Source organism: Phascolarctos cinereus, unplaced genomic scaffold (genome assembly GCF_003287225.1).
Source record: "Phascolarctos cinereus isolate Bilbo 61053 unplaced genomic scaffold, phaCin_HiC Scaffold_1;HRSCAF=81, whole genome shotgun sequence".
Classification (NCBI taxonomy): Eukaryota; Metazoa; Chordata; class Mammalia; order Diprotodontia; family Phascolarctidae; genus Phascolarctos; species Phascolarctos cinereus.
The window spans coordinates 204,734,777-204,761,911 of record NW_027555514.1 but is presented as its reverse complement, the minus strand read 5'-3'; the positions used below and the strand labels follow the sequence as shown (position 1 = coordinate 204,761,911).

The following is a 27,135-nucleotide window of genomic DNA, read 5'->3' as shown; positions in this document are numbered from 1 at the left end:
TTATTAAACTCTTCTGTGGTTTTCAGGATTTCTAATTTGTTATTTAATTGGGGATTTTTAATTTGTTCTTTTTCTAGCTTTTTTAGTTATATGCCCAATTCATTGATCTCCTCTTTCTCTGTTTCATTCATGTAATTGTTTAGAGATATAAAACTTTCCCTAAGAACCATTTTGCTTCATCTCACAAGTTTTGGTATGTTCTCTTGGATGAAGTTATTGCTTTTATGATTTGTTGTTTGACCCTCTTATTCTTTACAATTAGGTTGTTTAGTTTCCAGTTAATTTTTAGTCTGTCTTTCCAAGGCCCCTTATTACATGTAATTTTTGTTGCATCATGACTTGGAAAGGATACATTTAATATTTCTGTCTTTCTGCATTGGATTGTGAGGTTTTTATGCCCTAATACATGGTCAATTTTTGTGTAGATGCCATGTACCACCGAGAAAAAGGTATATTCCTTTCTATCCCTATTCATTTTTCTCCAGAGGTCTATAACACCTAATTTTTTCTAAAATTCTATATATCTACTTAACTTCTTTCTTGTTTATTTGGTGGTGAGATTTATCTAGTTCTGAGAGGAGAAGGTTGAGATTCCCCACTACTATAATTTTGCTGTCCATTTCTTCCTGTGACTCCCTTAACTTCTCTAAGAATCTGGATGCTATAGAACTTGGTGCATATATATTTAGTAAATATTACTTCATTATTTATGGTTCCTTTTAGCAGGATATTGTTTCCTTCTTTATCTCTTTTAAGTAGATCTATTTTTACTTTTGCTTTGTCTGAGATTAGGATTGCTACCCCTGGTTTTTTTTGTAACTTCAGCTGAACCACAATATATTCTACCCCAGCCTTTTACCTTTACTCTGTCTGTATCCCTCTGCTTCCAATGTGTTTCTTATAAATAACATATTGTAGGATTCTGGTTTTTTATGCACTCTGCTCTCCACTTCTGTTTTATGGGAGAATTCATCCCATTCACATTCACAGTTATGATTACTATCTTCGCTTTTCTCTCCATCCTTCCCCCCCTTTTGTTTATGCCTTTCTCTCTCCTTTTCCCTCCTCACCAGAGTTTTGCTTTTGACTACAGCCTCCCTAAAACTGCCCTCCCTTTTATCAGCCCCCTGCCTTTTCTTTCCCTTTTCCCCTACTACTTCCAACAGGGTAAGTTAGATTTTCGTACCTTAGTATGTTATTCCATCTTTGAGTCACATCTCAAAGGTCGAGTGAGGTTCAAACAATGCTTATCTCCTTCACTTCTTTCCCTCTAGTGTAATAGGTTTTTGCACCTTTTCATGTGATGTAATTTACCCCTTTCTGCCTCCTCCTTTCCTCTTCTCCCAGTACAATCCTTTTTCTCCACTTATTTAGATTTTTTATCGTCACATCATAGTCATCTTATACCCACACACCCTCTGTCTGTGTATACCCTTTCTAAATGTTGTAGTAAAGATACAGTTCTTAAGAGTTGCAGGTATCATCTTCCCATGCAGGGATATAAATAGTTTGCCCTTGTTGAACAACATGTTTTTTTCTTCTTTCCTGTTTATCTTTTTATGCCTCTCTTGAGTCTTGTATTTGAAGGTCAAATTTTCTGTTGAGCTCTGGTCTTCTCATCAGGAAGCTTTGGAAGTTCCATATTTCATTGAATATCCATCTCCTCCCTTGAAAGATTATGCTCATTTTTGCTGGGTAGTTGATCCTTGGTTGTAATTCAAGCTCCTTTGCCTTATGTAATATCATATTCTAAGCCCTCTGATCTTTTAATATAAAGGCTGCAAGGTCTTGTGTAATCCTGACTGTGGTGGTTTAAATTGTTTATTTCTGGCTGCTTGCTGTATTTTCTCATTGACCTGATAATTCTGGAATTTGTCTACAGTATTCCTTGATGTTGTCAATTTGGAATCTCCTTCAGGAGGTCATCTGTGGATTCTTTTGATGACTAATTTATCCTCTGGTTCTAGGATCTCAGGGCAGTTTTCCTTGATGATTTCTTGAAAGATGCCATCCAGGCTCTTTTCTTTAAAAAACAGTTGGCCAAATGGAAAAAAGGTACATCAAAAAAACACGTCCTTAAAAAGTAGAATTGGGTAAGTAGAAGCTAATGAGACATCAAAAATCAGTGAAACAAAATCAAAAGAATGAAAAAATAGAAGAAAATGTAAAATACCGCATTGGAAAAAGAACTGACCTGGAAAATAAATCGAGGAAAGATAATTTAAGAATTATTGGTCTATTCTACCTCAGAGTGGCTTTAATTTTGCACAACTCTACTTATTAGTAATTAGGAACATTTTTCTTTCCTATGTCTGTTAATAGCTTGGCTTGCATCCTTTAAAAAAACTGCCTATCCATGCCTTTTGATCATTTGTTTAAATTGGAAACCACATTGGTTCTGCATGATAGATACTTAAATATTTGTTGAATTGAATTAATAAATTCTTAGGACAAGAAGTTCTTTTATGAATCCTTGACTGAGCTCTAATTCAATTCCTAGGAAAATTCTGAAATGGCTCATTAAAGAGATGGTCGATGCATATCCATAATGAGAAATAGTAATAATGAAGAGCCACCTTAACTTCATTCAGAATAAATCATGCCATACTACATTTCCCTTTTTTGCAGGATTATTAAAACTAAATTTAATACAGATTGATTTTCTCAGGGAAGGTAGGGGGATGTATACCAGTGGGAGTTTGAGCCATTAGAATTTAAAAAATCAACTTGACTTCTCAAGGTAGAGCCCTGGGTGGGGTTGGAGGACAAGATGTAGCCAAATTCTGGGGACATGTAATTCATTTATGGGAATTGGATTTGGTATAATATTCCCTCAGAACTTACACTACATTTGGCTGAAGGGTGTGTTGTGAACATAATATACCTATATTTTAGCAAAGCTTTTGATAAAGTATTTCATTCTGGTCTTATGGAGAGGATGGAGTAATATGCATTAGACATAAATATAATCAGATGAATCTATAGTTAGTATGTTCATTAAATTTGCTTATGATAGAGAATTAACAGGAATATCTAACCCAGTAGATAAAAGAGTCAGGATCCAAAAGGATCTTCATGGGCTAGAGTATTGTGTTGAATTTAATGTAATGAAATTCAGTAGAGATAAATGTAAAGTCCTTCACTTGGGTACTGAAATTCTTTATTTTCCATTTGTATACTTTATCTGGAGTGTGGTCATCAATTCTAGGCACCGTGGTAAATAGAGCATTGACAAGTTGGAGAACGGCCAGTGGAGGGCACCCAGTGTAGTGAGTGGTCTTGACCTAGTGATAATGAAGATCAGTTGAAGTAAAGGCTTAACCGTGTGCCAGGGCATGAGAATTTGATAAATAAATGAAACAAGCAAAAACATTAAACAAAATTTTACTGACCTTAACACAAAATTATATTCAATAAAAGTCCTTTAAATAATGGATTCGATCTTAAATGGCCACTAATCCTGAAGAAATATTGAATCGAAGAGCAAATTATAGAAATGATAATTTCACTTAAAAAAGTCATAATGAGACAGCATACTAAAATTTGTGTTGTAAAGTACTCTTTAGGTAAAAATTTATTTCTCCAAACAATTTTCATCATTAGAAGAGAGAAAGAACGGATAAATATATTGGGTATACAACTAGAACAAATTTAAAATGTGAAAATCAAAGAAGAGAGTAACAAAATTTAAAATAAAAAACTTGATAAATGTAGGAAGTGTGTTTTGAAAAATAGAGAAACTATTAGCTAATCTGTTTTCAAAAAGAAAGGAAAATGAAATTGCCTATACAAGAAACAAAGAGGGAAATCCAGAATTATTAATGTAAAAATTAAGAGAATTACTGGAAACTATTTTGCCTTACATATGCCAACAATAACTTATATTCAGTAGATGAATTTATAGAAATATAAATTAACAGAACAAAAAAAATACATATAATTTGCATATCCCTGTCTCAGCAAAAGAAACCCCAAAGGCATCAGGGAGTGGGAAATAAGGACCGGATGAATTTGTATATAAATTCCATCAAATATTCACAAAATAATTAATTCAGTATTATGTTATTTGGAAAAAAGGGGGAAAGGGATCCTACTGTATTTTTTCTATGATACAGATATAGTAATGTTAACTAGACCAGGGAGGGACAAATTAGGGGAAGAAAACTATAGGCCACTGGTCCTTATAAAGTACAATAATAATGAAGAAAATCTTTGTAAAGAGGCTAAAGCAAAGAATGAATGAGTGAATAAGAAAACATACTTAGCACTTTCAAGAACTATTAAATACAAATAGAAAAACAGGTCAGACTCTCTTCTCAAGAAATTCACATGGAGGGGCAGCTAGATGGCATAGTGGATAGAGCACCGGCCCTGAAGTCAGGAGTACCTAAGTTCAAATCCAGCCTCAGACCAAACACTTGACTCTTACTAGCTGTGTGACCTTGGGCAAGTCACTTAACCCCAATTGCAGAAAGAAAGAAAGAAAGAAAGAAAGAAAGAAAGAAAGAAAGAAAGAAAGAAAGAAAGGAAGGAAGGAAGGAAGGAAGGAAGGAAGGAAGGAAGGAAGGAAGGAAGAAAGAAAGAAAGAAAGAAAGAAAGAAAGATTGATTCACATGGAGAGACAATGCACCTAGAGAGTTTCAGCTTCTAGTCAGATAACAAGACTTAGGTCTTAGGTCCTAAGAGTGCAGTATTCAAATAGATGATAGTATGTACATCTTCTTTAAAGTAATTTCCATTGAGAAAACCATGTCTATTGCTAATATGAGATCTTTAAACAGTGTAAAAGGAGAACCTTTTTTTTCTTCCAGTTTTTAGAAGCTTTGGCTACTGAGGGGACTGGGGCTACAGCACCTGCAGAAGCAATTGATATTTCACATCTTCATAATGATTGCTTCCCTGAATAATGACTGTTGAGGCAAGTGTGTTAATAGGATTGGTTGTCTGGGGAGCATTGCTGTTTCTTTATCTCTTGGGCTCTTAGTGGCAACTGGTTGGCAGCTCTTAACAACAGCAAGTTTGTTCTATGGTTTGCTCCTCTGATTGATGACTATGGACTATGAAGGGGCCAAGTTAAAAGCAGTGCTAGTGGTTTGGATGGGTGTGTGTGTGTGTGTGTAAATTGTTACTTATATATTTTAAAAGTTATACTCTATGACCAAGTTGGATTTATACAAGCAATGAAGAGTTGTTTCAATATATTAATTTTTTTAAAAAATAGTTAAAATCACATGATTGGGTCAGTAAATGTAGAAAAAGCTTCTGGCAAAACATAATAGCAATTAGGGCCAGGCCTTAATGCCAGTTTAGTTTCTATTTTGGAATGAAATAAGGCACTCACAAGTCACTAGACTTAACAAAAATTTTATAAGCATACAGTAAATATATAAGCATGTCTTTTATCTCTCCATATGGAAATGTATCTGGTGAGTAGAGCAAGGTGTAGTGACTTAAGATATCTACCAAGTTAGAGAGGCCCTGATTCCACAAGGATGGGATGTTTGTTTTTTTTTTCTCTTTTCTCAAGAAGCTATGGTTATATAATGTATATAGAAAAGGTCACATCATAATTTAGAAGAGCAAGGAAGGAGATACTCTTTAACACTATGGATAGGGGAAGAGTTATTGACTAAACAGGGGATGAGAGAAGGGTTACAAGAGATAAAATGGGCATTTTGATTACATAGAATTAAAAAGATTTTGCACAAAAAAATCAATACAATTAGAGTTTTTCATAAAAATCTGATATATCCAACATGTATAGAGAACTGATTCAAATATTTGAGAATAAAATCCATTCCACAATAGATAAATGGTCAAAGTTCACAGACACCTAGTTCTCAAAAAAAAATATATCAACAGCCACAAGAAAAAAAATGCTCCAAATCACTAATAATAAGAGAAATACAAATTATTAACAACTCTTAAATTCCTATTTCACATTCATCTATTTGGCATAGTTGACTAAAAAAGGAAAATGACAGTTGTTGAAGGGACCACAAGAGGACAGGCACACTAATAAACTGTTGATGGGGTTGTGAATTAGTCCAGCCATTGTGGAAAGCAATTGGACCTATACTCATCCAGAGCTGTTAAATTATGCATACTCATGGATATAGCAATAGTAAGCATATACCCCCAAAAAGACTGAACAGAAAGTGAAAGAACTCACATGTTCAGAAATATTAATAGCAATACTTTTGCTTGTAGCAAAGAATTGAAAACTGACTAGTTATCCACCAACTGAGAAGTGACTGAAATATATATAAATGTAATGGAATATTATTGTAGTAAGAAATGATAAAGGGACACATTTAGAGGACCCTAGAGAAGACTTACATGAGCTGATAGAGGCTGAAATAAGCAGAACCAGGAGAACAATTGATATAACATCAACAACAGCATAAAGAAAAACAATTTTGAGAAACTAAGAAGTCCAACTGCACTGAGTGAGGACAGCCTTCTAGAGGTTCAGTGTGCGAAATCTGGAGTCAGAACGACATGAGTTTAAATCCAAGTTTAGACACTTACTGACCCTGGATGAATCACTTAACCTTTGCTTCTTTTTTTCTCATCTGTAAAATGGGAATAATTATAGCACCTTTCTCCCAAGGTTTTGTGAGGATAAAATGAGATAGTACTTATAAAGTGCTTTGCAAATCTTCAAGTACTATATAAATGCTAGCTGTTGTTATTTTTGTGGTTGTTGTTATGATCCATGACAGAAGCATACTTTCCCACTTCCTGATAGAAAGATGATGGGCTTGAGGTTCAGAATAAGACATACATTTTTGCATGTCTGTGTATGGATTTATTGTGTTTGACCATAACATATGTTAGAAAGATGGGGATGTGAGGGGAGGACAGAGCTAATGATAGTGTTATTTGAGAGAGAAAGAGAGAGAGAGAAGTGTGTCAGTGAAACAATTTAAAATACTCAGAGGAGAGTAGAGTATGGTTCAGAGAGGCACCAAAGCAGGAAAATTTTCAAACTAATACATTGAACTTAGTACATACTTTGAAAAAGCTGCATAGAGCAACTTCCTGGTTTCATATTCAGTCCTCTCTTCCCCTTTGTGTGTAGAAATGTTTATTTTTCTGTAGTTCAGCATAACAATGAAGTAAAATAAAAGACCTGTTACTGAACTGTAAGGCTAAAAGGGAATGGTGTTATTACCCTTTGGCTACCCTTGTCTTAAACATAACTGATATGTTAGAGCCCCAATATAAAATAGCTTATTGGCATGGAATAAAATATTTTATCTCTTTCAAATGGGTTCATTACTGTAAGTACTAGAAAAATCTCACTGTTTTACCCAAAGCCCTGGGTGTTTTGTCAAAGTAAAGACCCAATTATATAAAAAACCCAACAATCTCTACATTTAATTCATTGCCATGTTGGATCTAGTGGTCCAGTTGAAAAAAATTGCTGAAAAAAATCAGAGAACCTGACTTTGACTACCACTTTTTTGTTTACTACCTTTTGACTTAGGGCAAATCATTTAACTTTTCTGGATCCTACTTCCTCATCTTTAAAATAAGTGATCCTTCCGGCTCTAAAGCTATGATCCTATGGTATATAGATTTAGATTTTCTTGTCAACTCATTTTACTTCTTCAGCAATCCACTTCAAGTGTTGGGCACTTGTATTTCACAGCATAGCAAAAAATAATCTATAGTTTTGTATGTTGTTCTATGGGCCATAAGATCATAGACTCAGAACTAAAGGTGGTTTTATTACCACAAAAATATAAAGGAAAACAAAGACCGGAATTCAGTATGGCATTTTGTGGGAATCCTTATGTGTGGGACAGTGACCATCGAAATCAAGAGTTTGAACTCTGAATCAGAGATCAGAAAAGGTCTTTATTCTTTCTCATGAGCAAGGGCACAGCCCTTGTGGCTGCTCAAGCAGCGGCAGCCAAAGAGTGTGCGCGTTGGCTGTGAGAAGCAAAGTTTTATATCCCTAATGCGTGCCCCCTCCCACTCTCTTACCTCTTTCCCCCCATTGACTGGGTATGTAAGGTGTACAATCTAAACGCGGCAACTAATACCCAATAGAAGCAAACATATCCATATTTGGTAACTAGATCTATTTGTGTACCAGGAAGCAGGAGCAACTAGGAACTGCCTCTGTGGTGACTGGAATTTTTGAGAAAGGTGAAACTCAACTCAGGGCTTAGGCCTGAGGGAACTGCACTTTAGGCCATCTCTCACACTTATTTCAATATGATTAAGCTTTTGGGTCAAGAGAGTGTCTTTCTTATGTCCTTGTAAAGATTGTGAAAATTTTTGATGTTTTGGTAAGCCAAGTGATTGGTTACCACATAGTTCCTTATTCTTCCTCTTCACTTAAAGAAAGTGCATGCTTTTTAATAAGGTAGTTACTAATTATGCATTTAATTTAAGCACTACCCTTAAATATTATAATTCTAGTTTGAGTTTTGATTGTATTTGTGAAATATGTGTGTGTACATACAGACATACTCTTAACTGTTCTAACATTTGCTTAGATTTTCATGCTGGCACCCTGATCATAGAAAATCTGCTTGTAAAAGAGTTATGGAAGGTTGTGTCTTTCACTTAGTAACAGTAGTAGGTTACATCTATGTAACTTCAGGGTTTGCAAGGGCTTTCTTACATCTACAAGCTAAAATACATTTTGTATCATTAACAAACTATGATTCATCCTCGATCTCTTCCTCTTAAACTCCAGTATGTTAAGCTTACATAAATCTAGCTCTCTCTATGAGACCCTGTATTTCTACCCTCTTTAGTACCAAGTTTACCTTCTCTTATGCCCATTACACCAGGTTATTAAGAGAAGTAAGCATAGTCCTACTCTTCACTGTAACTTCTAGACTTTCGCTTGGCTGCCATTGCTCAACAGCATCTCACTTTAAGCTTCACTCTGTCCACCTGTATCACAAAGTCTAGATCCTCGTTGCAGTACCCCAGCTCAGGCACAACTTCCTACATGATGCCTTTCCTGATCTCTCTTTCCCTCCCTCCCCCCCAGTTGTCTGTCTCCTGAAATTACATTATAAATGGAAGTTCCTTGAGATCAAAGACTGCTTTGTTTTTCTCTTTGTATCTTCAGTACCTAGTTTGGTACCTTGTGCATTGTAGGTACTTAATAAGTTTTTGTTGAATTAAATTGTATCCCCAGAACATTGTTAACTGAATGAATGAATAAACTAACATTGCAAGTGTTACATTGTTTTGCGAAGAAAGAAATCTACCAACATCTAGATCATTTTACCTCTTTCCTCAAGTTCACCTCCTAGCTCAGTCTTCCTTTCCACGCTGTCTGCCACCACATTTATTGATATCCTTTCAAGTACGCCTGACCTTCCAGTTCATTAACCTTCTAACTCCCATGACTTTTATCTTTATTTCACATTAATCACCCAGAAGAATAGTCATACCTTTGTTGTACCATCCATCACCAATTACTATGCTGCCTCCAGAATCCTAAACTTTTAAATCCTTTTCTGATGTTAGTTTCTAATATTTCAGTTTCCCCTCTTTTTGTCATACCTTTTAACCCTGCAATTCATTGGTTTCCCCCTCTTCTTCTAGCTCATTATGCCTGCTTTAATGGTACTTTCCTGTTAACAGTCTTGGCTCAGTGGATGACTAGTTACATTGTTCTCTACATTCAAATCCCTTGCCCTTTTATCCTGTACATTACATCTCTGTAATTTGCTTTCCAGTTCTTTGCTAAATCTTGTTGATTTAATCGTCTGTTGCTTCTTTTTCCTTCATTTCCTTCTTTCCACTCACATGGCCCTTATAATAATCCAAGCCCTCATCTCCTCTCTGTTAGACTATTGTGGTAGTCTCAGTTGGTCTCTTTACTTCCAGGAACTTCCCTCTCCAAACTCTTATCTCTTTTGTTTCACTATCTGTTCAAGTTTTTTAAGTTACCTTCTGAAAGGCCAATAATTTTAAGTTTTCTTCTGAAAGGCCAGTCATCTTTAAATTATCTCTATACAAGGTGTCTGTTAGATCAATAGGTTTTGCTTATTATAGAGATCCTTTTAATGTTAGTAATCTTTGTTTTACTTCAGTGTATTTGTAGTCCTATTTTTTCTTTTTAAATAAATATTGCAAGACATAGGATATTGAAACACCTGATGAAAGAGAGAAACCTGTTCCTAAGAGAGCACAGAACTGCAGTAAGATGTTCCAGAAAGTTCAAGAATGAAATTAGAATCTTGAAAGAGAATAAATAGCAGAATTTATATCCTGCTTAGCAGAAATCAGCAGTATAAAAAAACTTGACTCCATGGTGACAGATCTCTCAAACAAGAGAACAGAATGGGATCATGGAAGGTTGCCTTTGGCTAGAATTTATTCCCTACTAACCTCCACCTCTTAAAAGCCTTAGCTTCCCTCAGGGTTCAGGTCATGTTTCCTACTATTTGAAGTCTTCTCTGATTCCCCCCCCACCATCAATTGTTGGTGCTATCTCCTTCTTCAAATTATCTTGTATTTAATTATTGTTTATGTGTCTTTCTCCTCTTATTAGGATACTATGTAAGTTCCTTGTGTGCTGAGGCTGTTTGGGTTTTATCTTTGTTTTATATACATATGTACTTTGTTTTGTACTATATGCAAGAATTTGAATATAGTAGGCAATTGACCAATATCTGTTGAAATGAATGAGATAGGCAGTGCAATTATTATCCCTATTTTACAAAGGAGGAACACCCCTTATTCCCAACAACATATTGCCATGTACAAACCAATCTAAATCCTGCTTATTAGCTTCTGAGTTCTGAAAAGGTCGTATAAGATCTTCTACTTCTAGGAGCTGAGATGGAGGGGTAAGAAGTAAATTGCTCTCACCCTCCCTTCTTGACCTCAGAAAACCCAGAAAAAATTGCCCCATGAAAAACTCTAGAACAGATGAGCCAGCAGAAAGATGGGGTGCAGCAGTCTTGTAGCCCAGGAAGCTTAGGAAAGGCCCCTCTCACTGTGGGGGAGGGGGAGCAATACAGGATGGGAGGTGTCCCAGGAGGACAGTGGCAAGTTCCACCTCAGCATACCAGGGGAAGATCCAGAACCCCAAAGTGGTGGAACAGGCAAGCACCAACAGCAGGATCCCTGTATGCATCAATACTGGCAGGGGAACCCATAGACACTAGCACAGAAAACTACCATGTGAAGTGGAGTTCTCTAGCAACCAAATCTCCCAGTGCCTCAGTAAAACTCTGGGAAGCACAACTTCAGGAGACAGTGTTCCAGGCTGACAGGCATCCTTTTGAGTACAAGGCCTGAGTAAGCAGGAGGCAAACATTCGAGTGTAAGGATTAGGTGAGCAGCCATCCCCCAGTGGCCAGACTACCCACTCCAACCCCAAGAGCTCCAGTGTTGCTGACCCCAGCCAACTACCAGGTAAGCTGCCAGAACCCTACAGCCTCCAACTGCCAGCACCTGAGGCCCCAGTACACAAAGCCAGTGACCAAGTCCAAGACTCCTAGTACAAGAAGCTCGGGTCAGTGCTCCCTGCACTCCAGCAGGAAAGCTCAGCTTTTTTTAAAAGTCAGGAGACACACACCACGAGCAAAAAGCAGAAATTGACAATAACCATAGATTTTTATTATGGGGACAGGGAAGATTAAGGCACAAATTCAGAAGAAGACAACAGTGTCATATCCAAAACTTCAGAAGGGAATATGAACTAGTCTTAAGCCCAAAAAGCTTCTTGGAAAACCTCAAGAAGGATTTTAAAAGTCAAATAAGAGAAGGAGAAGAAAAACTGGGAAAAGAAATGACAAGAGAGAGTCACTAGCTCAGAAAAGGAAGGACAACAATTGACTGTAGAAAACAAGTCCTTAAAAAATACAATTGGCCAAATAGACAAAAAGTACACTGAAGAAAACAACCCCTTAAAAAGTAGAATTGGCCAAATGGGAAAGGAGGCGCAAAAACTCACTGAAGAGAACTCCTTAAAAAGGAAAATTTATAGGCCAAATGGAAAAGGAGGTAAAAATCTAATAGAAGAAAACAATTTGTTAAAAATTAGAATTGGTAAGTGGAAGCTAATGACACTATGAGAAATCAAGAATCAGTCAAACAGAAACAAAAGAATTAAAAAATTGGAAGAAAACTTAAAATTTCTCATTGGTAAAACAAGTGACCTGGAAAATGGATCCAGGAGAGACAATTTAAAAATTATTGGTTTACCTGAAAACCATGATGAAAAAAAAAAAGAACCTGGACAGCATTTTTCAGGAAATCATTAAGGAAAATTGTCCTGATGTCCTAGAACCAGAGAGTAAAATATTCATCAAAAGAATCCACCAATTACCTCCTGAAAGAGATCCCAAATTGAAAATGCCCAGGAATATTGTAGCCAAATTCCAAAATTACCAGGTAAAAGAGAAAATATTAATGCATCATTTTCAGATCATGATACAATAAAAATTACATGCCATAAAGGGCCATGGAAAAATAGACTAAAAATTAATTGGAAACTAAATAATCCTAAAGAATGAGTAGGTCAAACAGCAAATCATAGAAACAATCAATAACTTCATCAAAGGGAATGACAGTAATGAGACAACATACCTAAACTTATGGGATGCAGCCAACACAGTTCTTAGGGGAAATTTTATATCTCTAAATGATTACATGAATAAAATAGAGAAAGAGGAGATCAATGAATTGAGCGTGTAACTAAAAAAAGCTAGAAAAAGAACAAATTAAAAATCCCCCATTAAATACCAAATTAGAAATTCTGGAAACCAAAGAGGAGATTAATACAATTGAAATTAAGAAAACTGCTGAACTAATAAATGAAACTAAGAGCTGGTTTTATGGGGGGAAAAACAATAACATAGATAAACCTTTGGTTAATTTGATTTAAAAAAAATTACCAATATCAAAAATGAAAAGGGTGAATTTACCACCATTGAAGAGGAAATTAAGACAATAATTAAGAGCTATTTTGCCCAACTGTATGCCAATAAATTTGACAATGTTAGTGAAATGGGTGAATATTTGCAAAAATATAAATTGGTCAGACTAACAGAAGAGGGAATAAAATACTTAAATAACCTCATTTCAGAAAATGAAATTGAACAAGTCATCAATGAACTCCCTAAGAAAAAAATCTCCAGGGCCAGATGGATTTACAAGTGACTTCTATTAAACATTTAAAGAATAACTAATTCCAATACTATATCAGCTATTTGGGAATATAGGTGAAGGAGTTCTACCAATTTCTTTTTATGATACAAATATGGTGCTGATACCTAAACTAAGAAGAGCCAAAACAGAGAAAGAAATGTATAGACCAATTTCCCTAATGAATGTAGATGCAAAAATTTAAATACAATATGAGCAAAGGGATCACAGGAACTTATCTCAAGGAAAATACACTATAACCAGGTAGTACTTACACCAGGAATGCAGGGCTCATTGAATATTAGGAAAACTATCAGCATAATTGGCCATACCAACAAGAAAACCAATAGAAATCGTGTGATTGAGAAAAAGCATTTGACGAAATACAACACCCATTCCTATTAAAAACACTAGAGAGCATAGGAGTAAATGGAGTCTTCCTTAAAATGATAAGTAGCATCTATCTAAAACCATCAACAAGCATTATATGTAATGGGGATAAGCTAGAAGCATTTCCTGTAAGATCTGGGGTGAAACAAGGGTGTCCATTATCACCAGTGTTATTCAATATTGTTTTAGAAATGTTCACTTTAGCAATAAGAGAAGAAAAAGAAATTGAAAGAATAAGAATAGGCAAAGAAGAAACAAAGCTATCACTCTTTGCAGATGATATGATGATATACTTAGAGAATCAAGTAAAGAATTACTTGAAATAAGTTTAGCAAAGTTGCAGGATTTGAAATAAACCCACACAAATCGTCTGCATTTCTGTATATTACTAACAAAGCCCAACAGCAAGAGATAGAAAGAGAAATTCCATTTAAAGTTACTGTAGACATTATAAAATATTTGGGAGTCTACCTGCCAAAACAAATTCAGGAATTATATGAACACAATTACAAAACACTTTTCACACAAAGTCAGATCTAAATAATTGGAAAAACATCTGTTGCTCATAGGTAGGCTAAGCTAATATAATAAAAATGACAATTCTACCCAAATTAATTTACTTATTCAGTGCCATACCAATCAGACTACCAAAAATTATTTTATAAAGCTAGAAAAAATAACATAATTCATCTGGAAGAACAAAAGGTCCAGAATATTAAGGGAACTGATAGAAAGAAATGCAAGGGAAAGTGGCCTAGCTGTACCAGATCTTAAAGCAGCAATCATCAAAACTCTTGGTATTGGCTAGGAAATAGAGTGGTGGATCAGTGTAATAGGTTAGGTATGCAAGACACAACAGTCAATGACTATAGTAATCTAATATTTGATAAATCCAAAGACTCCAGCTTCTGGGATAAGAACTATTTAACAAAAACTGCTAGGAAACCTGAAAAAAATTATCACAGAAACTAGGCATAGACCAACATCTTACACCCTATACCAAGATAAAGTCAAAATGGTATATGATTTAGATATAAAGACTGGTACTATAAACGAACTAGGAGAGCAAGGAATAGTTTACCTGTCAGATCTATGGAGAATGGAAGAATTTGTGACCAAACAAGAGACAGAGAACATTATGAAATGCAAAATGGATAACTTTTATTACATTCAATTGAAAAATTTTTGCACAAGTGAAGTCAGTGCAACCAAGATTAGAAGGGAAGCAGAAAGCTGGGAAAAAATTTTACAGCCAGTGTTTCTAATAAAGGCCTCATTTCTAAAATATATAGAGAACTGAGTCAAATTTATAAGAATACAAGTCATTCCCCAGTTGATAAATGATCAAAGGATATGAACAGGTAGTTTTCAGATGAAGAAATTAAAGCTATCTTTAGTCTATCTACATGAAAGCTATCTATATGAAAAAATACTCTAAATCATTATTGATTAGAGAAATGCAAATCAAAATAACTCTGAGGTACCACATCACACCTATCAAATTGGCTAACATGACAAAACAGGAAAATGATAAATGTTGGAGAAGATGTGGGAAAATTAGAATACCAATGCTTTGTTGGTGGAGTTGTGAACTGATCCAACCATTCTGGAGAGCAACTTGGAACTATGCCTAAAGGGCTATAAAAATGTACATACTCTTTGACACAGTGATACCACTTCTAGGACCTGTATCCCAAAAACATAAAAATGGGAAAGGGACCCACGTGTACAAAAATGCTTATAGCAGCACTTTTTGTGGTGGCAGAGAATTGGAAATTGAGAGGATGCCCATCAGTTGGGGAATGGCTGAACAAGTTGTGGTATATGAATGTAATGGAATGCTATTGTACTGTAAGAAATGATGAGCAGGCAGACTTCAGACAAACGTGGAAAGACTTATATGGACTGATGCAGAGTGAAATGAGCAGAACCAGAGAACATTGTACACAGTGACAGCCACATTGTGTGATGACTGACTTTGATAGACGTGGCTCTTTTCAGCAACTCAAGGATCTAAGACAGCTCCAAAAGTCTCATGATGGAAAATGCTATCCACATCCAGAGGAAGAACTATGGAGTCTGAATGCAGATGGAAGCATGCTATTTGCTCCTACTTTTCTTTTGTTGTTTTGTTTTATTCCTTCTTGTGGTTCTTCCATTAGTTCTTCTTTACATCATGAGTAGTGTAAAAATATGCTTAATATTAGTATGTAAGTATAGCCTATATCAGATTGCATGCCATCTTCAGGATGGGGGAGGAGAGAGAAGGGGAGAAAATTAAAAACTCAAAATCTTATGGAAATGAATGTTAGAAACTAAAAATAAATAATTTTTTTAAAAAACAAAAGGCCATATATGTCATAGGTAGAATGACTGTGGGCAACAGTGATGGAAATTTTATACTTATTGTCAGATCCCTAAGAATGAAATTTAAATCTACAGTTTTTAATAAATTAAGATCTACAAAGCTACTTAAAATTATTAATGGACATCTCCATCTAGCAGAGAGTAGAGGTTAAATTTTAAAGTCTATTTGTCTAGGTCCCACAGAAATGAGAAAGCAAACACTAATATTTGAAAAAGCTAAAGGTTCTCATTCTTTGTCCTTGGATTCACTGCTATTCTTAGAGAGCAAGTCATTTAAATAGTGTAATTCTTTTATTTTTTCTACAGTGCCTCCAAAACCATTACATCTGCAGAATTCACCTTCATCCAATAGAGTTCAGACACCCAAGCATAAAGCTTTACCTAGTATAAAACCAAGGATGGAGGAAGTTAAACCTGCCCCTGCTTCTTTTATCTCAAAAGAAAAACCCAGTAAAGTATCAGATCTCATCAGTCACTTTGAAGGAGGCAGGTAAGTAATTTATATTTGAAAGAAGAGGGCAGGGAAGAAGAAATTTGATACCTAGAAACATGTTGTAGACATATATTTGCAAATCTAATAAAATTATCATGCCATTAGGTGATACAGACCTGAAGACATAGTTAATTACGTTTTTCAATAATTCACCTTATCCTAATACTTGTATTATTGGCATTATAGCATATTGCCCATCTGTAGTATATCATAGTAGTATTTTTTTTGTCTAATATCCTTTACAGTTGATGTTTCTGGTTTCTTTGAAATCACGTATGACTGAGTTTATAGTATGAACACAAGTGTGTTACTAAGATATCCCTCACAGGTCTGTTTTTGGTATTTAGTAGGGTTTCTGTGGGCCTCATAGGTAGTCTGTGTTGGTGTCAGTCATATAACAGCTACACCAAATCCCCACCCTGTCAGATTCCTATTTGACTCTTTGCCTTATTCATTCTTTCCAGATTCTAAGACAGTCAAGGTGTATGTTCTGATAAAGGCTGATAAATTATTTAAATTATAATAGCTCTTATTATTACTAAAATGATAACATCTCTTATATAGCTTTATCAAATATTAAATAAGCTTGAATAGCCCCTATAAGCTTTTATTTATGTTGCATTTTCTAAATCAACCTCATCTACTTGGCTTAAACAAAGTGGCTATCCACTTTATTAACAGTGTAACAGGGGCAGCGAGGTGATGCAGTGGATAAAGCTCCTGCCTTGGAGTCAGGAGGACCTGAGTTCAAATTCGGCCTCAGACACTTGACAGTTACTAGCTGTGTGACCTTGGGCAAGTCAGTTAACCCCAACTGCCTCACTAAAAAAACCCCCCAAAAAAAAACCCCAGACGAGTGTAACAGACAACAAAACAAAGATAGAAATAGCTATTTACAATCATAGACAGAGTATCCTCTAACTCTGGAAACACAATCCCACCATTCAGTTCTTTCATTATGGTAGCCAAAATTTCTCAGGAATTCTCTTCATGCTGTTTATTCATGATATATGAGTCCAACTTACTTCTCTCAGGAAATGCCTCTTCAGACAATTTCTCATGAACAGTTATTCAATCTTTCTGGAAAGTTCTCTTTGTCCTTTATCTTTCTGCTTCACCTAGTCTCCCTACATTCATATCAATGAACAAATTCCAGAATAGTTAAACTGTAACTCCCAAAGAGTCCTTTCCTTCATAAAGATATAGTAACATTACCAGTGAAAAAGGCTGTTAAAGCTGAACTTAGACTTCAGTTTTTTTGTATTTTAAAAAAAAAGATTCCTTCAAAATTTCCAGCAAAGTGATTTCTACTGTTTTTTTAAATGAAGATTTATTTTTGTTCAGTTAACTGAAATCTGCCTTTTCTCACGTCCACCCATTTGAGAAAGAAAGAAGGGGTGAAAGCACCTGTAATGAGTATGGCCATCAAGCTAAACAAATTGCCACATTGGCCAAATTCCTCTGTCACCACCTCCACCACCCCCAAATCTCAATGTGTATTCTTACTCCATCACTTCTCTCTTATGAGGTGGGTAGCACATTTTGGCATTAATCTTCTGGAATCATAGTTGGTCATTTTGTTGCTCAGAGTTCTTAAATCTTTCAAAGTTTTTTTAAAAAATAATGTTATTACATAAATTGTTCTGGTTCCTACCACTTCACTCTGTATCAGTTAATATAAGTCTTCCTAGGTTTCTCTGAAACTATCCCTTTCATAATTTCCTACAGTGTTCTATCACATTCATATAGCATAAATTTGTTCAAGACATTCCCCTTCAGTTTCTGTTTCTTGGCCACAAAATAAAAGAGCTACATATGTGGGTTCTTTTCCTCTTTGTTTGATCTCTTTTGGGTAGAGACCTAGTTGTAGTATTGCTGAATAAAAGGGCAATGCACAGTTTAAAAACTCTGGGGGCATAGTTCCCATTTGCTTTCCAGAATGTCTAAACCAGTTCACAGCTCCACCAGAAGTAGTGCATTTATGTACCTGTTCTCCGTCAGATAGGTGCCACGGTTGTTTTTTTTTTTTTTTGTTAACTTTGACAATCTAATGGATATGAGGTAGCACCTCGGAGTTGTTTTAATTTGCATTTCTCTAATTATTAAAGACTTGAAGCATTTTTTAATGTGGCTTTGGGTAGTTTGGATTTCTTCCTTATAAAACTACCTGTTTGTATCTTTTGACCATTTATCAAATGGGGAATGGCACTTCTTATTATAAATTTAAATACATTCCCAATGTATTTTAGAAATGAGACCATTGTCAAAGAAATTACAAACATTTTATCCCATTTGCCTGCTTTTCTTATTTTTTGCTACATTGGTTTTGTTTGCACAAAAAATTTTAAATTTATGTTATCCTCTTTTTCCCATATTTGTTCATGAACTCTTCCTCCATCCATGGATCTGACAGGGAATTTCTTCCTTGCTCCTCCAGTTTGTTTATGAAATCATCTTTTATTTCTAAGTTATGTAGCTCATCTTGGTATACGATATGAGATGATGGTCCCTATCAGTCAATCATATTATGAGTACCTTGAGGGTAGAAACTGTCTTTTATATGTCATTGTTTTCTCAGAGTTTAGCAAGGAATAAAAAAAAGTGGTGCCATAAAGCACATCTCATTCATCCGTTCCCCAATTTGAGAATCTACTCAATTTCCAATTCTTTGCCACCACAAAAAGAGCTGCTATAAATATTTTTGTACAAATAGGTCTGTTTCCTTTTTCTTTGATCTTTTTGGGATACAAATCTAGTAGTCATATTGCTGGGTCACAGTTGTATAGCCTTTTGGGCATAGTTCCAAATTGTTTTCCAGAATGGTTGGACTATTTCACTACTCCACCAGAAGTGCATTAGTGTACCAATTTTTTTAATATCCCCTCCAACATTTATCATTTTCCTTTTCTGTCTTGTTAGCCATTCTAGCATTTCTCTCATCATTGTTGATTTAGAGCATTTTTTTATGTGACTATAGAAAGTTTTGATATCTTAATATGAAAACTGCCTGTTTGTATCCTTTGGCCATTAGTCAATTGGGGAATGGCTCCTATTTTTGAAACTTAGACTCAGTTCCTGTTAGCTTTACCATGAATTCCACAAAGCCATTGTTTGAACCATTATTTTTTATTTTTTTATTTTTATTTTTATTTTTTCTTTTTAGGCAATTGGGGTTAAGTGACTTGCCCAGGGTCACACAGATAATAAGTGTTAAGTGTCTGGTCTGAGGCCGGATTTGAACTCATGTCCTCCTGACTTCAGGCCGGTGCTCTATCCACTGCACCACCTAGCTGCCCCTCAGGAAGAAACTTTATTAAGGGCCTGGCAAGGCCAGGTGTCCCACATGTGGGGCACATGTATCTGACAGATAATGCACCTTTTTATTCCCTATTCCTGACTTGAATTTCTCTGCTTTGTTTCCCTATTGGCTGGGTACTATAGAGGTTACAGCCTATCTGAAGTGCCAAATTTCCCCATGTGAGTCTCCGCCCATAATCTCCCACTCCCCACAATTTGGGGCCCTAGGCTCTTATTTGGGACTATTCCTTTTGATGTTAATCTGTACTTAACCTCAGAACCAGTTTTCATCCAGTTAGTCTATTCACCTACCAATAGTGTTTTGTTTTTTTTTGGTTGGGCAGTGGGGGTTAAGTGACTTACCCAGGGTCACATAGAAAGTGTTATGTGTCTGAGGTCGGATTTGAACTCAGGTCCTCCTGAATCCAGGGCCAGTGCTCTATGCACTGCGCCACCTAGCTGCCCCCTTCAGTAGTGTTTTCTTATACTAATTTATAGCTTCCTTTGTTCAGCTTCCACCTAACTCTTAGATTGATTTATTTTTTCTGTTTTTTTTTTTGTGAGAACAAAAAATAGCTATTTCTCACAGACCTCAATCCCAGTTTAAACTGACTCAATGTTCTCGAGTGTGCTGTCTCATAGGCATCCACATCTTGATGAATGATATGCAGAAGCAACATCCCCAACCACATTTTCCACAGTTCCCTATATATTAAGATATGAGAGGAAGATCTGGGAAGATGATGGAGTAGGTCAGAAAATTCTGGGCTTCCCAAATTTCCCTTATGAAAAACACAGAACATCACCTCAAAGTGAATATAGAGTGGCAGAAATAATTATAAGTTTAGGTAAAATAGTGGTCCTTCCAAGACAACTTGAGAGGACCTCAGGAAAGATCTGGCATTCAGGGCCAGAGGTTCTCCCCTAGTGAAGATTAAACACCTTCAGGTAGACTCTACAAAAACAACAAATAAGCCCTACGGGCAGCTGGATTGGAGCTCAGGAACTTGTACCTCATGGACAGTGTGGAAATTAAACAGCTGAGTAGGGGAAGATTGAAACATCATTTGTTGTTGCAGGATGCTAGCCTCAGCTGTGCTGACCAGACACTATACCGGACTGCAGCTATGGGTGAGGAGTGAGCAAAAACCCTAATTGTGGTAATATAGGGGCAGGGACCCTGCTGGCTGTGGGCATTTGCAGGAGAGCAGAGTCCCTGGTTTCAGCTCCAGGGAAAGGGGGGAGCTGAAGTTTGCAATCCCAGAGGGACTATAGGGAGCAAGAGCATTTGTGGGAGAGTGATGGGGAGGCCCTACCCATCACTTCAGGGTGGAGAGGAGTGCCCAAGTCTGGGCCCCAGGACAGAGTTCAGAAAATAACAGTAATAAAGAACTGAGGCCTGGGGCACCATTCTCCACAGCCTGAGATTACAAAGCTGATTACAATAATAAGCTACTAAAAATAGAATAAAACAAAATAAAAATAAAAATGAGTAAGCAAAGGAGAAGGAACCTGACCATAAATAGCTACTAAGTGGATAAAGAAAATGTAGGTTTATATTCAGAGGAAGATAGTGAAGTTAAAAAAGCCACTCTTAATTCAGAGAGAAATGTCAAATGGTCACAAGCCCAAAAAGAGTTCTTGGAAGAACTTAAAAAGGACTTCAAAAATCAAATAAGAAAGATAGAGAAAAAAATTAGAAAAAATAATAAGAGCCACCAAGAAAATTATGAAAAGAAATTCAACCAACTGAAAAAAAGAAATAAAAAACTTCAGAAAATAATTCCTTGAAAACTAGAATTGGGCAAGGAGAAACTAATGATGTTAAAAGACATCAAGAAACAACAAAACAAAATCAGAAGAATAAAAAAATAGAAGATAATGTGAAACATCTTATTAGAAAAGCATGGATCTGGAGAACAGATCAAGGAGAGACAATATAAGAACTCTTGGACTACCTGAAAATCACAACTAAAAAGAAAAAAAAATTGAAACAACATTACAAGAAATTATAAAAAAATTTTCCCTGAAGTTTTAGAATGAGAGGGTAAAATAGAAATAGAAAAAATCCACTGATTCACCACCTGAAAGAGATCCCAGAATGAAAACTTACAGGAATGTCATAGTCAAGTTTCAAAGCTCCCAGGTTAAAGAGAAAATACTGCAAGCAACCAGAAAAAAAAATTGAAATGCCATGGAGCTACAATCAGGCTCACACAAGACTTAGCAATTTATTTATACATTAAAAGACTGTAGAGCGAAAGAGCTAGGTTGTGATGAAAAATAACTTACCTAGCTGAGTTGAGTATAATCCTGAACAACAACAAAAAAGGACATTCAGTGAACTGAAAGTCTTTCAGGTATTTATGACAAAAAGACCACAACTCAATTGAAAATTCGACGTATAAATATTATGGAAATGCTTGCTTTGTTCTGTGAATTGGAAATAAAATAAATTTTAAAAGACTTTTTTAATTCAGGAGAAACAAGGTAAACATTAAAGACTAATTATAAGGGACTTAATAAGGTCAAACTGTTTACTTCTATGTGAAAATATTGTTAGTACTCTTAAGACTGTCATCATTTCTTGGTAGTTTGAAGAAAAGGCTTGGGCTGAACTGAGTAAGATCAGTGGATGCAAAAAAATAAAACTTGGTAGGGAGAGGTAAAAAGGAGCAATTAACTCATACAAATGAGACATGAAAGGAAGAACTGATATGGAAGAAGCAAGTGAGGCTGGAGGGCTTTTAGTACTAGAACCTTACTCTTATTGGAATTGGTTGAAAGAGAGAACAACAGAAGGGTATAAAAGTTTTCTAAATTTATAAAGAAATAAGAGGGTGAGGGGATAGGACAATTGAGGGGTTTTTAGAAGGGTGTGTAGAATAAGAATTAGGAGAGTGGGAGTAGAAGATACCAGAGGGACTCTTAGAAGGATACCTAGATTTAAGGTAGAACGTGGGGAAAGAATAAGGGAAGGGAGTCTTAAAGGTGTAGGGAAATTTAAGGAATAGAAGGGCAATATAGTGGTTAGAAATAAATTAGAAATGCATGGAAGGATGAGTAAACAGGGTGAGAAGGATAAATAATGAGGAAAAATAGAATTGAGGAAAATATACAACTAGCAATTATAACTTTGAATATGAATGGGATGAATTTACCCGTAAAACAGAAACAGATGGCAAAATGGATTAAAAATCAGGATCTAACAATACATTGTTTACCAAAAAAAAAACAATTAAAATAATATATACACAGTTAAAATAAAAGGCCAGAGTAGAATTTATTATGCTTCAGCTGATGTAGAATAAAGCAGAGGTAATAATCACGATCTCAGATGAAGTTAAAGCTAAAAATAGACTTAATTAAAAAAGGTAAATAGGGTAATTATACTAATTGTCACCAATATCATTCAGTATTGTTTTGGAAATGCTAACAATAGAAATAAGAGAAGAAAAAGAAATTGAAGGAATCAGAATGAGGAATGAGGTAATAAACTGTCTTTTTGCAGACAGTATGATGACATTTCTGGAAACCCTAAAGACTTAGCTAAAAAATTGGCTGAAACAATAATTTTAGCAAAGTAGTAGGATGTAAAATAAACCCACATAAATCATCAGCATTTTTATATATCACCAACGAAACCATGCAAGAAGAGATAGCAAGAGATACCCCATTTAAAATAACTGTAGATAGTATAAAATAACTGAGAGTATACCTGCCAAAACAAACCCAGGAACTACATGAGCATAATTATAAAAGATTCTTTATACAAATAAAGTCAGATTTAAATAATTGGAGAAATATTAATCATTCATGGGTAAGCAAAGACAATATAATAAAAATGACAATTTTACCTAATCTATTTATTCAATGACATTCCAATTAAATTATTAAAAATGTTTTTATGAGTTAGGAAAAATAATAACATTTATTTGGAAAAACAAAAGGTCAAGAATTTCAAAGAAACTAATGAGAAAAATGTGAAAGGAGGAGCGTCAGCAGTACCAGATGTCAAACTCTATTATAAGGTAATAAATATCAAAACTATCTGGTACTGGTTAACAAATAGAAAGATAAATCAATGGAACAGAAGAGACAAACAATATATAGTAGTAAAGGAGTATAGTAATCTTGTGTCTGACAAATGTAAAAATTTAAGTTTTGGGGATGAGAATTTATTATTGGGGGAAAATTGTTGGAAAAGCTGGAAAGCAGTCTCTAAGAAATGGGATTTAGATCAATATCATAAACAGTGTACCAAGATAAGGTCAAAATGGATGCACAACTTAGATATAAAGGGAAAGATCACAAGAAAATTAGAGGAACATAGAAAATACTCTCTATAAGATCATTGATAGGAAAACAATTTATGAATAAACAAGAGATAGAGAGCATTGTGAGTTATAAAATGGATAATTTTGATTATATAAATTTAAAAGTTCTTGTACAACTAAAACCAATATAGCCAAGACTGGAAGAAAAGCAGAAATTTGGGGAAGTTTCTTTTTTTAATTTTTTTTGATATACATTTATTTATTTTAGTTTTCAACATTTACTTCCACAAGATTTTGAGTTCCAAATTTTCAACCCATCTCGCCCCTCACCCCCACCCCAAGATGGCATGCATTCTGAATACCTCTTCCCCTGGTCTGCCTTCTCTTCTACCTCTCCCCCCTCCCTTCTCTTATCCCTTTCCCCTTCTATTTTTCTGTAGAGCAGGATAGACTTCTGTACCCCATTTCCTGTATTTCTTATTTCCCAGTTGCATGTGAAAACATTTTTTTTAAAACATATGTTTTTAAAACTTTGAGTTCCAAATTTTCTCCCTTCCTCCCACCCCATCCACCCTCATTGAAAAGGCAAGCAACTCAATATGGGTTGTACATGTGCAGTTATGCAAAACACTTCCATAGTAGACATGTTGTGAAAAACTAACTCTATTTCCCTTAATCCTATTCTGCCCCCCCATTTATTCCATTCTTTCTTTTGACCCTGTCCCTCCTCAGAAGTATTTGCTTCTGATTACCCCCTTTCCCAATCTGCTCTCCTCTCTATCGTCCCCCTGCTGTCTTGTCCCTTCCCCCCACCCCCATTTTCCTCTAGAGTAAGACAGATTTCCATACCCAATTGAATGTGTATGTTATTCCCTCCTTAAGCCAGATCTTTTGAGAATAAGATTCACTCATTCCCTCTCACCTTCCCCTGCTTCCCCTTCACTATAACAGCCTTTTATTTTCTGGATTTTTTGGTGAGATAATTTACCCCATTCTACCTCTCACTTTCTTCTTCTCCGAGTATAATCCTTTCTCATCCCTTAATTTTATTCTCCGGATATGACCCCTTAATCTTCAGCTCACCCTGTGCCCTCTATCTATCTATCTACATATACAAACATATAATTTTTTTCCTCCAACTACCCTGATACTGACAAATGTCTCATGAGTTATAAATATCATCTTTCCATGCAGGAATGTAAATAGCTCAATCTTAATAAGTCTCTTATGATTTCTCTTTCCTGTTTACCACTTCATGTTCCACTTGAGTCTTGTATTTGAAAGTCAGATTTTCTATTTAGCTCTGGTCTTTTCATCAAGAATGCTTGAAAGTCTCTATTTCACTGATGACCATTTTTTTCCCCTGAAGGATTATACTCAGTTTTGCTGGGTAGGTGATTCTTGGTTGTAATCCTATCTCCTTTGCCCTCCGGAATATTATATTCCATGCCCTGTGGTCCTTTAATGTAGAAGCTGCTAAATCTTGTGTTATCCTGATTGTGCTTCCACAATACTTGAATTGTTTCCTTCTGGCAGCTTGTAATATTTTCTCCTTGACCTGGGAACTCTGGAATTTGGCTATTATATTCCTAGGAGTTTTCCTTTGGGGATCTCTTTCAGGAAGAGATCTATGGATTCTTTCAATTTCTATTTTGCCCTCTGGTTCTAATATATCAGGGCAGTTTTCCTTGGTAATTTCTCGAAAGATAATGTCTAGGCTGTTTTTTTGATCATGGTTTTCAGATAGTCCAATAATTTTTAAATTCTCTCTCCTGGATCTATTTTCCAGGTCAGTTGTTTTTCCAATGAGATATTTCACATTATCTTCTATTTTTTCATTCTTTTCGATTTGTTTTACAGTGTTTGATTTCTCATAAAGTCACCATCTTCCAATTGCTCTATTCTAATTTTTAAGGAAGTATTTTCTTCATTAATCTTTTGGACTTCCTTTTCCACTTGGCCAATTTTTCTTTTTAGGGTATTCTTGTCCTCATTGGTTTTCTGGACCTCTTTTGCCATTTGGGTTAGGCTATTTTTTAAGGTGTTATTTTCTTCAGTATTTTATTGGGTCTCCTTTAGCAAGCTGTTGACTTGTTTTTCATGATTTTCTTGCATCACTCTCATTTCTCTTCCCAGTTTTTCCTCTGCTTCTCTTACTTGGTTCTCAAAATCCCTTTTGAGCTCTTCCAAGGCCTGGGCGTGATTCATATTTTTCTTGGAGGCTTTGGATGTAGGAGCTCTGTCTTTGTTGTCTTCTTCTGGCTGTATGTTTTGATCTTTGTCACCAAAGTAAGATAATATAGTCTGACTCTTTTTGCACTGCTTGCTCATGATCCCAGGCAATTACTTGAGTTTTAATCTCTTTGTTAAGGTAAGATTCTGCTTCCAATGTGGAGAGTGTACTGTCCCAAGCTTCAAGGGTTTGTATAGCTGTTTTTAGAGATACTTGTAGGGACCTATGAATTTTTAGTTCTTTCAAGGTGGTATGATAAGGAGTGAGGTGTTTACTCCTTTCCTGGCCTGTGCAGTGGTGTGTTAGTAACCACAAGCTCTCCTTTCTGTCCTGGAACTGTGAGGAAGGTTTCTTCTCCACAGCCACTGCAAGCTCTACCACATCAGCACTCCTTCTCGCCCCAGGACCGACATCCAGAACTGTGACCCATATCCAAACACGGGCAAAGCAAGAGATTCCTGCCTCAGCACTGGCAAAGAGATCCTTGCAGTCCCCCTCTGATCAGCCACCAGATTCTCCCTCAGTCTCTAGGCTGGAAGCTCAGGACGCGCCACTGCCCTGGGGCCTGCGCTCTGTGCTCTGGAACTGACTCTGAGACCTAGCTCCTCTCTCAGCAGCACAGAAACAGACTTTTCCCACTGACCTTCTAAGTTGTCTTTGGCTTTCATGGGTTGAAAAGTCTGGAAACCACCACAGGTGCCAGCGATTCAATCCTCTGAGGCCTGCTCCAGGTTCGCTCCAGCCTGTGTGCCCACGCCACACTGTGCTGCCCTCCCTGCTCAGTGCGACATGCCTTTCCGATCAACCATCCAGGTTGTCTTGGGCTGGAAATTTGCTTCACTGTCTTTTTGTGGGTTCTGCTGCTTTAGAATTTGTTTAGAGCCATTTTTTTTAATAGGTATTTGGAGGGGTTTAGGGGAGAGCTCAAGCAAGTCACTGTT

General features: G+C 36.0%; 1 protein-coding gene across 1 annotated transcript in view; it reads left to right on the top strand.

The window, feature by feature from the left end:
* FGD4 (FYVE, RhoGEF and PH domain containing 4) overlaps positions 1-27,135 on the top strand; it is a 244,567-nt gene that overhangs the window by 125,119 nt on the left and 92,313 nt on the right. The window contains 1 exon segment of the mRNA XM_078156609.1: positions 16,201-16,384. Within this exon segment, the coding sequence (XP_078012735.1) occupies positions 16,201-16,384 (184 nt within the window).